At 51.1% G+C, this 13360-nt stretch overlaps 1 protein-coding gene across 1 annotated transcript; it reads left to right on the top strand.

Annotated features, from left to right (window-relative positions):
- Nucleotides 1–3236: 3236 nt before the first annotated feature.
- On the top strand, nt 3237–10064 carry NCLIV_059660 (FtsJ methyltransferase domain-containing protein 2, related; the record flags this gene model as incomplete). The annotated part of the gene is made up of 7 exons (XM_003885520.1): nt 3237–3312; nt 3740–3922; nt 4302–4457; nt 4910–5224; nt 5608–5865; nt 6559–6796; nt 7184–10064. The coding sequence occupies 7 exons, from the start codon at nt 3237–3239 to the stop codon at nt 10062–10064; spliced, it is 4107 nt and encodes a 1368-aa protein (XP_003885569.1).
- Between the last annotated feature and the right edge of the window lie 3296 nt (nt 10065–13360).

The raw sequence follows: 13360 nt of genomic DNA, 5'->3' as shown, positions 1-13360 counted from the left end.
TATCAGTTATTGTGTACGCATCTGCATGCATATATATAAACACATATTTGTACATATTTGGATGGGTGCATGCATACAATTCCGTTTTGTAGGGACGGCGTGGGGGGGGGGGGGGGGGGCTGGACCTTATCACGCATCTGCTTTCGTATACACACGACTGCGCGGAGCTCCTTGTTCCAACTTTGTCAATCCTTTCTCCTTATGCGCAGCAAATCGCTTCTTGAAAAGCTGTGCTCAACAGCGAGGGCACAAGCAAGCAGAGGGCCTCATCGCAGAAATGCTCTAAAAACATTTGTCACCTCAGAAGAAATGGAGGAGTGTCCGTGCTTTCGAACAGGGGATCTCACGGCTGTGGGAAATGAAAAAGCATGCACACCTTTCGGAACGCATACACTGTCGCTCTAATATCACATATGTATATGTATGTAAACATATGTATAAATTTCTATAGTGCAAGAATGAGCCAGAGGAATCAGGCTGGTGCACATGAATGCAAGCATTTATTTGCAAACGCAGAGAAGGACATGTATGTATCCACCCAGAAACACACATCCGGTCCACATTTGTACTGTAGCAACATCCATTCCTGCATTACCCACGACTACTCGTGTTGTACCTCTTAAAGTAAATACAGCAACAAGAGCAAGGGCACTGCGTACGTCTACTGTTCGTGCAGTTGTATGACCAGCAGTATACGTAAAGAACCAAATAAAGCATATAGCACCTATGGTAGTGAATATGACTCCGATCGTGAGATACAGACTCGGGAGGTGATACGCAGGAGACGTGTGACGGCATTCCTGACTGAAGCACTGCGTGTAGCTCAGTAAAGCTGTGGGCTGAAACTTGACAACAAATATATTAGCTACGGAAGCCGGACTTGACTCCACATCTCCAAGAAGTGGAGAAAGTATGTAGTGACAGTGGAGATGTGCACTCTGGAGAACTTCACGGTTCTCCATCTAAGCAGTCTTGAACCAAATTTCTAGCAGACAAAGCCAGCACGACAGGGGACATTTCTCGCACTTATTTGGCGGTTGGACCGGAACACACTTTTGCGACCATCCAGTTCCTGTTATGTCGGAAATCGAAGAACTAAAGTGTCGAAAAGGTGCGTTTTCCACGTCAAAAAAATGAAATGCGTGCACAACTATACCCATCAAACTGGGTGTGCAAAGCAGACCGATTTGCAGAAGCGGTTCGAGCGTCAAGGCCTCAAGACGGGGGGGGGGGGGGCGGGGGGAGGGGGGGGGGAGATTGCGCCTACGCATATCAGTTGTCTACATTCGACTAGACATGCATAAATTGCCTACACATTCACGCGCCTATGCATGTGGGAGCACGTAGGTCGATGTGGACACACGGGCTGCCAGCTACGATCATTCAGACCGTGACACGAAACGTGAGATCAGCTCGGGGGAGACGCTAACCACTCAGACTCTATGCTCTATCTTTCTGTATCTGCCTATATCGATGTGTAGATGAATCAGTGTACAAAAACTATACATATGTGTACGCATCTGTAGATATCTATATATTTATGTACCGCCACATATCTAGGTGCCAACCGATGTCTCCTTTGTATCTATATACATATAGTTAAACAAATATATATATATATATATATATACATACATACATACATACATACATACATACATACATACGTACATACAGATTTTCGCACTTGCATGTGTGTGTCAGCACATACATGCCCAGACTTCAGGGGCCCCTTGCGGGCGGGGGGAGCATAGCGGCTGCGTTGTCAGTAGGCTTTGCGGTTTTTGCGACCATCCGTGACATGTGTTCTGCACGCCTCTCCTCCGTCGCTCTCTGCGAGTCCAAAAATTTTCGGGGCGTGCTCAGTTGTTCGACCGGAGTCGAGGCTGCGTATGCCTGCCACAAGAGCTGGACTTTGCAGGCAGCCTTTTTGTGCATTCGTCGTGACAATCGAAAGTGATTGTCCTTCTTTCTTCAGCAGAGGTGTCCGTTTGACTTTTTTCTAGATACAGGACAAGCTGAACTCTTGCTGGTCCACTGTGTGCACGTTTTGCTTGACTGCCGAAACACGGCGAACTTACCGGTGGCGTAGAATGTCAGCATCTACAAGCACTCAGCTGGCCAGCTTTCTCTTCGATTTTTTTCTGGGTCTTTTACGTGCAGAGCGGGGGTAAAAAAGGCAGGGAGCAGGAAAGGAGAAACAGAACGAAAGAAATCGTTTTTCTCTGCTCTTTCCTTTTCATGTCAAGCAACACAACGCATTCCCCGCGCACATCTGATCTGTTTCTGCGTGCCATCGTGTCCCAGGCGATTTGGGTTCCCATTTTGTTCGAAAACATTCTGGCTTTCTATTTCCTTGGCCGTTTGGGTCTTGTATGCTCTTCGAGGGCGCGTTTTTCCCCCGGCAGCCTCGACTGACCAGGTCTCCCTTTAGATCAAAGACACAACAACGACGCAGCAAACAGATCGAAGAAGGGCCACAGCAAGAACGGCCGCTTTTCGTTGGCAAGCACGAGCGGCTCTCTGGAACACCATAAAGAGAAGCCGGTCAGCGGTATTTCGTCCACTGCTCGTTTCCCGAGTCCGACAATGCCACGAATGTAAGAAGGGAAGTCCGTCAGGTCCTCTGAGTGATCTATGCTTCTCTTCGTTGCCTTTCTTTAACCTTGTCTACGCGAATATTTTTTCTCTAAAAACGTGAACAGAAGAACACGTACTCTGCCATGTTTTGCTCCTTGCCACCGTCCGATAAAGAGACTACCCCGACCCCCCTGGGCAAGGAGAATTTGAACGGCTGAGTGATCTATGCGACTTGCGTTCTTCACCTTTGTTTGTTCGTAGCCACGTGCCTTCATCTCTCTTGTCAAGTTTTTGCTTTTTCTCTCTTCTCGCTTTGGTCGTCGCCCCTCACCGTGGGAGCGTGATCAATTTCTTTGGCGAGAACACTGACCAGAGTGCTCTCCGAGACTACGACCAGAACGACGCAAAATCGTACGACGTCAAAGTACAGAATCTCTTTCTGATTCCTACACTGTGGAGCAAACATCTTCGTTTCTCCTGGTAGAAAGCGGAGACTTGCTCAGTGTGTCAGCAAAAATCTCTGCTCGACAGCTCCCGTTGTCGGCGTTTCCGAACGAAAACCGACGCAAATGCTGGGAAATAGCGATTTCTCGCCAGCCTACACGTGTGGCGGCTCGCCTCTCCAAAATGAATTTCTACAATCTCTGAGAGGGGCAATGACGCCGAGAACGCCTGGATTTGGGGGCACTCCAACAGCACGATCCACATTTCTCTCCTACAAACTACAATGCGGTATGTGGTAAAAAGGGGCGCCCCGGCAAAAACGCTTGAGAGCGTGCCCACAGTAATACGATCCACCAGGCCACTCTTATCCGAAAGCATTCATACACGTATACACACATGCACACACACATATGCTTTTATACATAACGCATCCGAAGATACAGAGATAAGTATATGTATCTATATATCTATCTATACATATACGTATAAATGAATACATCAACAAAGATGTCCTTACATTTGCCTACCTGATGATATTGCCTCCTAAATAACGGATGAACATTCAAAATGTGCATGGACTCGATACGACTGCACAGGTATTTTTAGTCTGAGTAACTAATCATGCACCCGTCTGTCCGTATGATTCCTCCTGTGGCTTCACCACATACCCTGAGCTGAAGTCCTCATCCTCGAATAACTTACTGCGTCCTCTCAGGCGTCGGAACGACTTTAGGCAGCGTTGAAGATATGGTTGGGGCCCTGGAATCCGAGCCAGTTCAAATGCGGAGTGCGCGAGACACTGAACGGCTGCTCCAGAGCGACTTCTGCGACAGAGAACTTATTGCAGAGCAACTCCGACAAAAATCTCTACTCGATGACGTGTACGATGCAGGAAACGGTACGGTATTGTGAAATACCTATACGCATATTTACGCATATTTGCCTGTGAGTCTAATACGTATCTGCACAAGTTGGCCATGTAGTTCACATGCGTGAAAATGCACATGTACACAGAGCCGTACCTGTATGTATACACGCATGCAGGTAACGTACATTCACTTACATCTATGCGTACGTTATGTATACGTCTATCTATAGGCACACACGCATATATATATATATAGAGAGAGAGAGAGAGAGAGGCAGAAACGTAGATGGATAGTGTAATAGGGCGAAGAGGACGAAGCACAGCCGCAGGATTGGGTTAGAGCGGAAGGAAGGAGAGGAAGTGATATGGCGATCCCGCGGTCGCGTGAGGATTTTGGGTTTTCCCCCAGGGAAAATTTGGAAAGTGGCCCAGTTCTCGATGTTCCCTTCGGACTGCAAAGGCAGCTTCCAGCACCGAACACGGTCAGGGGATAAACTGCAAGAAATCTCCGAGTGGCTTCAGGAGTACAAAAGGCTCGACTGTCTTCCCGAAATGCTCGCGAAAGGTAGTGAAGAAAGATAGAAATGCGTGCATGTGCAGTCTTACATGCGTCCCTCTCGACGTATGCATATACAGGGGAACCCTCGGCATACCTGTCCAGCACTATGGAAACATACCTACGTATCGAGATGCATCGGTTGTTTCCAGTGCTTGATGTCCACAAACCTACAAGGAAGCATGTATCTAGAGGTGCTCTTATCCACAGTCCCTTCTGTGTCGTTTGTAAATGCATGCGTGTAAAGACGGAGGGTCGTACGCACATGTTACCGTTCCACCGCTACGTTCGGAAAAACGTGTAGGCGCGCACAAAAGTCGAGCGGACGCCAATGGGTTCTGCCATTGACAAAACTCTCGAGAAAAATGGGTGCATACTTCGTGCTCTGCTTGCTTGTCGGTTGCACTTGAAAAATCTGTCTCTCGCATGTGTCTCGGTGCTGGTGCTTCGCTGTCTCGCAGGCGCTTCCCCAGCGAATCCGTCTTTCTTCCTCGACCTGTGTGCTGGCCCAGGGACCTGGTCTGATTGGCTTCTGGACGAAATCGATTTCATCGACCAGACACGATTGGACGGCGATGCGCATTCGCTTTCTCCTGATATCTCTCCACAGACCGCCACAGAGGAAGATAGGTCAACGAGGCTGGCTGCAGGTCGGCTCTCTGGACCAAGCTGCTACGGGTTCGGCATCTCTCTCAACATTTCTGACCTCACTGCAATGAGAGACACAAAGTTCTGGCATATCGCGAAAGAAGTCACGGAACGGCCCAATTACGAAAGTGAGTGAGCGGCGGGAACAACGGGCCGTGCTGGCGTCGTTATACCGCCAAGGTGTATTTTGATTTCTAGCATGCGTGCATATATATATATATATATATATATATATATATATATATATCTGCTGTGCATATAGCTATGTATATAACTATATCGGAGTAGAGATGTATCTCTATGTGGCACTATCGGTTCTAAAGTGGTACGGAAGCGTGCATGGAGTTATGTGCGTAGTGACACATTCAACATTATGGCCGATGTTTGCTATTCTCTCATCAATGCGACTTACCTTTTGAGTATTCTCTCTCTGAAACACAAATGCGTCGATCCCTCATGTTTTCTCACCTTTCTGGTCAGCTTGGTCTGTCTCACTGTTCGCGTTGTCCAGGCATAACGGCGTTGAACAACAGCGGCAATCTCTATTGCTCGAAAAACCTCAAACTAATGAAACAGAAAATCGAACTGCGAGTGGCTGAGATTCGGGAGCAGTGCGCAGCCCTCTTGCCCCAAGCGGACTCCGCACCCGCGAGCAAACAGAGTCTTTCCTTCAGAGATCAAAGGAGCCCCTCTCGATCTTCACGACCACGAAGATCTGGTGACAAAGGAGTCATCAAGCTCATCGTTGCCGATGGCGGCATCACCATACGTAAGCGGGAAAACCCCAACTCACGTTCTAGCAAAAACACACAGAGGCAGCCGCATATGTCCACTGCAACACGTGGAACAGTTCACCAACGGCCAATAGACCAATAGAAAGCCATGTCTTTGCATCAAAACCTATACTCCTGTCGCCCACAGATATGCTGCTCCATGACATAAATATGCATATGCGTTTAAAGCAGAGATACGGATGTTTACATATGTAGGCGGCTACAAAGATTGAGCGGCGTCTACTTCAGATCTATCTAGATTCACACACCGCTGCCCAAAGAATCCAGGGTCGGTGGGATCGTCGTTTGGGTATTTCTTTGCGGCTGCCGCAGTGGTTTCTTCTTTCTTTCCACCGAAGACATAGGGCACCCGCCAACGCTCTCACAAAAAAATGCACACTTGTGCTCATCTCTTTGTCTTGTTAGACATATGGGTAAGGCACAGTCACTTTGTGGAGAAGCATGCGCCTAAGACTCTGTACTTGCGCCTGTTCGTCGGCATTTATATGTCTGCCGCTTCCTAGTTACACAGAACAATACGCATGCGACTGGATAGAATTGAGTTTTCACGGAGCACTTGCCATATCAAAAGACGTTTTATCTGCGTGGTGTAGATTGTTTGGGTTCACCAGGAAACCCGTTCTTCTTCATGGCGTCTGTAAATTCATGCGTGTTTTCGTTTCGGCCAGCAAAGAAGTCTGCAACGGGGCAGCACTTGGACAACTACCAGGAGCTCCTGACCGGGCGGCTGTTGCTCTCGGAGTTCCTTATTGCTTTCCAACTTCTCCAGCAAGGCGGCACCTTCATTTGCACGGTCTTTGACTCCTTCACAGCGTTCACCGCCTCCCTCTTGTACCTCTGCACTGCGTTGTTTGAAGAGGTTTACATGGTCAAGCCTTCTCGAAATCGGTGGACGAACTCGGAAAGGTGCGCCTGTTTCGAGAAAGCGGGCATGACGATTGACACGCAAGAAAAAGCGATCCCCTTTGAACAAAAGTTTCCCTCCGAAGACTGCAGAGGTTGGGTGTCTGATCTGTTCTGTGTTTCCGAGTTGGAACTGAATGCCCAGGACGATGGCTCTGCGTCGCTTCGCCACTTTTCTCTCTCATCTTGTATAGAACAGTTCCTACGGAGGGTTGCGCCTATATGTGCATATTTGTCAACACATGTACGAGTGACATGCGTTTCGTTTTTGTCCGGGGTCTGCGTAGACTCGCCAGCCTCTCCACGGACATCCCAGGGACTTTGCTTTCTCCGGTTCGTTTCGAGTGAACTTTTTCCCGGTTTGGTTCTTTTCCGCTTCCTGCGTTCCAGACAACTTGTCGCTCTAAAGTTCCGCCGTTTCCGCTCCGTCAACCTCGGCGCCTTGGTCGCTGCATCGACGGAAGCGGGGGGAAAACCGCACTCCTTACCTTCTCCCGCGTTTGCCCCAGCAGCCCCTCGCCCGGAAATGTCTTCCTCTTCGCTGTCCTCTTCCGTTTCCCTGGCGAAGCGGGCACCAGTGATGTTTCCGCGCGTCTCACGCGTGTACAGTGCGACGGTCTCAAAGTTGACGCAAGTGCACGAGGCGCTGTCTGAAGCCGCGACGCCAACCGACTACTACACAGTTCTCCCGGAAACGCTTCTCCGCCGGTCGTTCCTGAAGGGTGACGCGTTATTTGTCGAGTCGTACCGGCGTATGTGCGTCGAGCTCTGTCGGCTGCAGTGCATCAGCCTGCAACAGACCTACGCAAAGTTCCTCGAGCTACAGCGAAACCCTGGCCAGCTCCAGGAGCTGAGACAGCGACAGCGGACGCTCGAGCGCTGCATGAATGCACTCAAAGGCAGTGCAGCGATCGCTTCGATTTCCACGATGGGCCGGCCGCCCTCATGCGACGCCAGTCAGTACGCAGGCGACACGCCGTCGCCCTACGGAGGCGACAGGACGCGCCGGACGCTCGACTTCTCCGCACTCAGTCCGGGCACGCATTTCAACGGCAAATACGCATGCGCGACGGAGCGAGGCCCTCATTCTCCGGGAGCAGAAGACCGGAGCGGTGGAAGCAGCGTCGCCCGAACGCTCGGCTCCGCTTTCTCGCCAGCGAGCTCCGGAGAGGACGACCACGGCGGCCGTCTACGGAACGCGGCCGAGGAAGCGCGGGAAAAAGAAATGGAAGCAGACTGGTGGCGCGTCGGGGAACGGCGGCGACAGAGAGGGAAAGCAACGGAAGCGCTAGGCAACAAGACGGTACCAGAACCCGAAGTGCAGCACCAGACGCAGGCAACGGTAGGTAAGAACCCGACTGCTGATTTGGCGTCTTCCTCGTGTTCCTGGGTTTCTGGAGGGGCGAGCGCCTTGTCTTGGAGGAGACAGGACGAGGCAAGGCACGATCCAGGAAGCCTGCCAAGTGGCGATGTGGAACCGTCGACGCGGCAAAACGCAGACCAAGCGGACCCTCGTCAAACGGCGCCCTGCCGCTCTTCAGCGCCTCCGTCGTCGACCGCGCTGGGTGTCCCCATCTCAAACGCCGACTTTTGGTGCGGCCTGCTGCGCAGTCCGGACAGAATGCCGACAGGCGAGAGTTCCAAACACCGACCTACACCTGTTTCGGCAAGGGAGGCTGCAGAGGAACGTGCCGCGAAGGCCGAGGGCGAGTCAGCCAGGCAGATGGAAGAAGCGGAAGCGGAGGTGGAGGCAGCAGACAGCGCGGGGAAGACAGGGGACGGAGCGACGAAGCGGGGAGAAGCCGAAAAGGCGGAAGAGATTACGAACGGAATCGACGCAGAAGTGATTTCTTTGATTCAGGCCCCCGAAGTGGATTTGGCCGAGGAGGCCCTACAGGACGAGGCCTTGTGCAGTCAATCGCGAAGCATTCTCCTCTCTCAGGCAATGGGAGAAGATGATCTGGTCGCGCCTCTGAGTCAGCCGCACCGGCAGACGGGAATATCCGTGTCTGCCGAGGACACAAACGATGCACGCGTTCCTTCCAGAACCCGTACGACGCCGTCCACGTTTGTCCTCGCAGCGCTCTCTGGAGAACAGAGAGAAACGCGGGAGGCCGCCGAAAGGGAGAGCGGCGGGGTGCTGAATGGGACGGGGAGCCCGGGAGAGAGGGGAGCGGAATCTCGCGAGGGATCCTCGTCAGAAGAAGCAGAAGAAGAAAACGCAGCTCACACTGCCGTGTCGCTTATCGAATCGGTCCTGGACTGCGATCTCGGAGAACTCAATGCCAAGGGCGAGGCGCTTGCAACACGCGTCATGCACACAGTGAGCGCAAGGCTTACGTGCTTCAACTCAATGGCAGAACCTCCTTACTCTACTGTGGAAGGTGACAGGTGGAAACAGCCAGAGACGTTTTCAGCGCAACTGCCGTTTCCCTCGATGTCGCCCGGCCTCGCCGCGCCCACAGGGCCCGAGCCGCCCGTGAGCTCGGCTGTCTCCGCTCCGTTGCTCGCCTCTCCTCCGGGAGTCGCCCGACGCGCAGCCTCACGGGAGGAAGGAAAGCCGAAGGGAACAGCGGGAACGGCGAACACCGAGGGCGAGAAAGCGCGCAAGCTTGTGGACGCAGAGGCGGGACAACGTGCCCCGACAATGAGTTTACCGGAAACGCCAGGCCGACGCATCGACACACACGTGACAGCATCTGCACAGGCGCCGGAAGAGAGCGACCGCAAAACAGACGGCGCGCCTCTGCGAAGCGGCGACGTCTCGGGCGAAAAAGATCCTGGAGATGTGGTCTGCGTTCTCGCGCCGCCGATGCCGAAAGCGGCTCTCTCTTCACAGCCGAACGGGAGAGGGCGGACGGGGAGAAGCCCCGCTCTGGAAAACTCAGTTCGACGCAGAATCACCAACAAAGTTTTAAGGACTCTTAACGCTCACCTGCACGGCCAGGGCGGCCCGAGTGGAAGTTGTCTCGTTGGTCTCGCTGACACAAACGAGAAGGCGACACCTACGGAGGCGCTGTCGAGAGCGGGAAAACAAACGCAAAGTCCCCCAAAACGGGAGAGCTTAACCCCTGAGGAAGTCGCCAGCTTTCTCCACGGAACCGTTGGGAGAGCAGAACGATGCGAGGGCGGCAACGCTCATGAGAGACAGAGAGCGCCTCTCTCTTGGAAGCACGCAACCGTTGAAGAAGATGGGATCAGCACAGTCAGTACACTCCCTACAGAGACAATTGATATTGCTGTCGGCATTCATGTGGATGAGAGTCCCTGAACGGACGAGGGAGGAACGGACGACGGGTGGGAAGAGAGTGGCGTAGCAGTTAGGCTCTCAAGGAAACAAGGAGTCTCGGGAAATGCTTGTCAGGCAGATGCAGCGCAAATCCGGCGACGAAAAACGGCAGCATCGAGTGGGTGTTGACGCCATAGCGCAGGTAGAGGCGCGGCCAAGAACATCTGACAGAGCGAGCCTCGAGGAGAAGGGGGGAAAACCTGCACACGCGAGACGTCGAGGCATCAGGGGTTTAGAGCCGTGTAGGCGAGGTGAACTAATCACGTTTCACAAATACAGCCAGTGAATCCTCGATTTCCATGGACGGAGTTTCATCTTAGATTCTCTTCGCTCCCATGGTCTGTAGTAAGTTGAAAAGTGGTTAGAGGACGGGGAAATTAGGGCGAAGCTTCCAGGGGACAAAACGTCGAGAAGCTCGTGCGGTACGTGCCGAGGAAGCAACGTTGCAGGTAGTTTTAACGTAGGACACCCGAAACGAGAAAAAATGAATCTTCACGCCTGATGTGAACCCTGGTTGTTTTGTCACCTCGAAGCATTGTTCCCGCTGTCTCGCCATCTGGATTCCCTTTGGTTCTGGAAACGCGCTTGTCGATGCCGAAAAGGTTTCTGGAGAGAAGCAGATCTCAGAGTCCCGCCAACGCGTTCTTCACAATGCAGACGACGGCCTCGCATCAGTGGGTTTCGAAACCTTCTTCTTCCCCCTTTTTGTCAAACTCTCGTCGGATCTCCAGCAGAAAGGACGACCTTCCTAAAACATTGGCGTTCCGGTGGAGGCTGTCCTTTTTTGTCGCCGGCGTGTCGACTCGGTTCTCTATCTCTCGATTTTTGGCGGTTGCCCTCTACACAGAGTATCCTCACATTTGTAAATAGATGCGGGCTCGGGCAGACTGGTGAATGGGAAGCTGTTTTGCAGCGCTATGAGGGCGGATCGTTTCTCGGTACGCGTCTCTCGCGTCCGCTTTTGGTTCACCTTCTCTGGTTCCGTCTCCTGTTCATCTTCTGTTGGCCTTCTGAAGTTCTGTAGCAGTCCCAGGCGTGCAAGGAGGGTGTTTGCCGTCTTCCAGTGGAGGCGTGCGACAAACATTGATGTTGTGCATGCTGGAACAATTGCAGGTATACTTTGGTGCACATGTTGGCTCTAAGGAAACAACTGGGGTATTCATCGAGATGGAGCCTCGCCTGTTTCTAGGGGACGTTGCAAGGGCTGCCTCTACACGGAAAATCATGTACGGTTTGCGTGCACTGACTTGCCTATGTAAGCATACATTACGTGTATAAGTGTACTTCTGCATGTGCGTGGGGGTATGTGTAACGCTGTGAAGTCCCTGAAACGCAGGTATCGATGTGGCGCGTCCTTGTGGCCATCCAATGAGTCATCAAAGCAACATATGTGCACGAAGCTACGAATGTACATCCCAGGAGTCTGTTCAAACGTTTCACACACTTACCTTCCTCAGGCGCTGCGTATCAGGATGTATGCACATCTATAGGATATATACATCTATGCATGCAGGTGCATACATGAGTGAGCAGGGTTGTGCTGTCTACACGCCCAAAACGCGTGTCTTTGTTACGCGATTCATTTTGTTTGTGTGCTTTCACAACACACACTCACATGGAGACTCTCGTCATGTGGAGAACACTTTTCATTCGCCTGGCTTTTCTTGCTAGCAAACGTGACCGTTTTTGTCTTACCGTTCTGCTAAAAACGCACCCTGGTGACATCAATTTGACTCCTCAAACTCAAGAGCTTCGTTTCTGAACAAACCAATGCGTCCTAAATTCTGGCAGGTTCAAAGGCGAATGATGCAATCGCCGTTGGGCCGCATTCGTCTACGACACAAACGAGGACTACAAAGCACAGCTCTAGGTGGCTCGTCCTACAGAGAAACACATTTTTGTATCTTAATTTGCTCGCATCTACAGATGACATATAGTCACAAAAGTAAAAAATACTTACCTGCATATGTTTATTTATTCCCTGGTCTGCCACCATTGATGGCTCACCGCCGGCAGGCGTCTCACGCCGTATATACATATATATATATATATATATATATATATATATATATTACAGGGTTTGGGAGAGCCAACCCACAGGAGAATCCCGTTTTCAGCTTAGCGAGACGTGCAGGAAAGTGCAGATGGGACGTAGTGCGTTAACTGAAAGAAGGGGGGCGATCGAAGTAAGACACAGCTGCGATGCCGAGATTCCGGTGTCGGCCCCATGAGAATCTACGAAACACAAACGCCATTTTCGACGTCCTTACAATACCTCTGCACCCCCAATGGGGAAACACGACCCTTTCTTCCATTACATGTTTATGTATTCATACATGTATTGTCACAACTTCATTTTCTGAATGTCGCGTGCAGTCTCTCCTTGATTCAAGCCTCTAGGACTGCGTCGTTTGTACTTTCATGTGCTGTTTTGTGACCGATTTGTCAATCTAAGTAGAGCGCACGCTGTTCCATATTCAAAAATCCAGAAACGGTGGTTGTCAAGATTGGCATGGCAGCAGTGAGGCCTCCGGGAGCCTGGTGACGAAAAACCTTGTTTTTCGCCTTCTACTGGAAATGTTTCGAAAAATCAATTCGTACTACAGGAAAGAGAGAATGTAGAAAAGAGGAAATGGATGCGTTTTTCCGGAGGGTGGACAAGTGAAGACAACACGTTCAACCTGCATTCTAGACCTAACGATTGACAAAACGCCCTCAAATAATTTTGGGCACATCCCCATCTGCCGAGATTCTCGATGTCACTTGCAACTTCCACAATGTTGAGGAATCAAAACCGCCTGGTCTATCGCGTACATGGGACGAGTCGGCAGTTTGTTTATAAATATTTATCGATATAGACACATATACATGGTCTGACAGGTATATCCACATTTGAACACACATACGTATGCACAAATAAAAAAGAACCCTTCCATCGCGCCTTCTCCGTGCATATTCACAAATATGTACTTTATACCGTTGTAACTGTATCTCGCAATCGGAGGGAAAGCCACACACGCTACACCTCTCGTCACGTAACAAAACGACATCACGATTTTGCATCGGATGGAATACTTAGGTCTATCTATTTATATTAACGCTAATGGATTTTCTAAACCCGTGCCGAGCAGGAAAGTCAAAAAGCATCTCCAAAATGACGACTCGGCTCCTCCGCGGCCAATCTGTCGTAGCCCAGCACCACGTGAATGCCTTGCGTCTCAACTTTCGCTCCTTGCCACGTATCGCGCTCTGGAGGCGAGCAAATGAAAACCTCGAAA

This window comes from Neospora caninum, chromosome XI (genome assembly GCF_000208865.1).
Source record: "Neospora caninum Liverpool complete genome, chromosome XI".
Classification (NCBI taxonomy): domain Eukaryota; phylum Apicomplexa; class Conoidasida; order Eucoccidiorida; family Sarcocystidae; genus Neospora; species Neospora caninum.
This window is presented reverse-complemented; position numbering and strand designations above follow the sequence as displayed.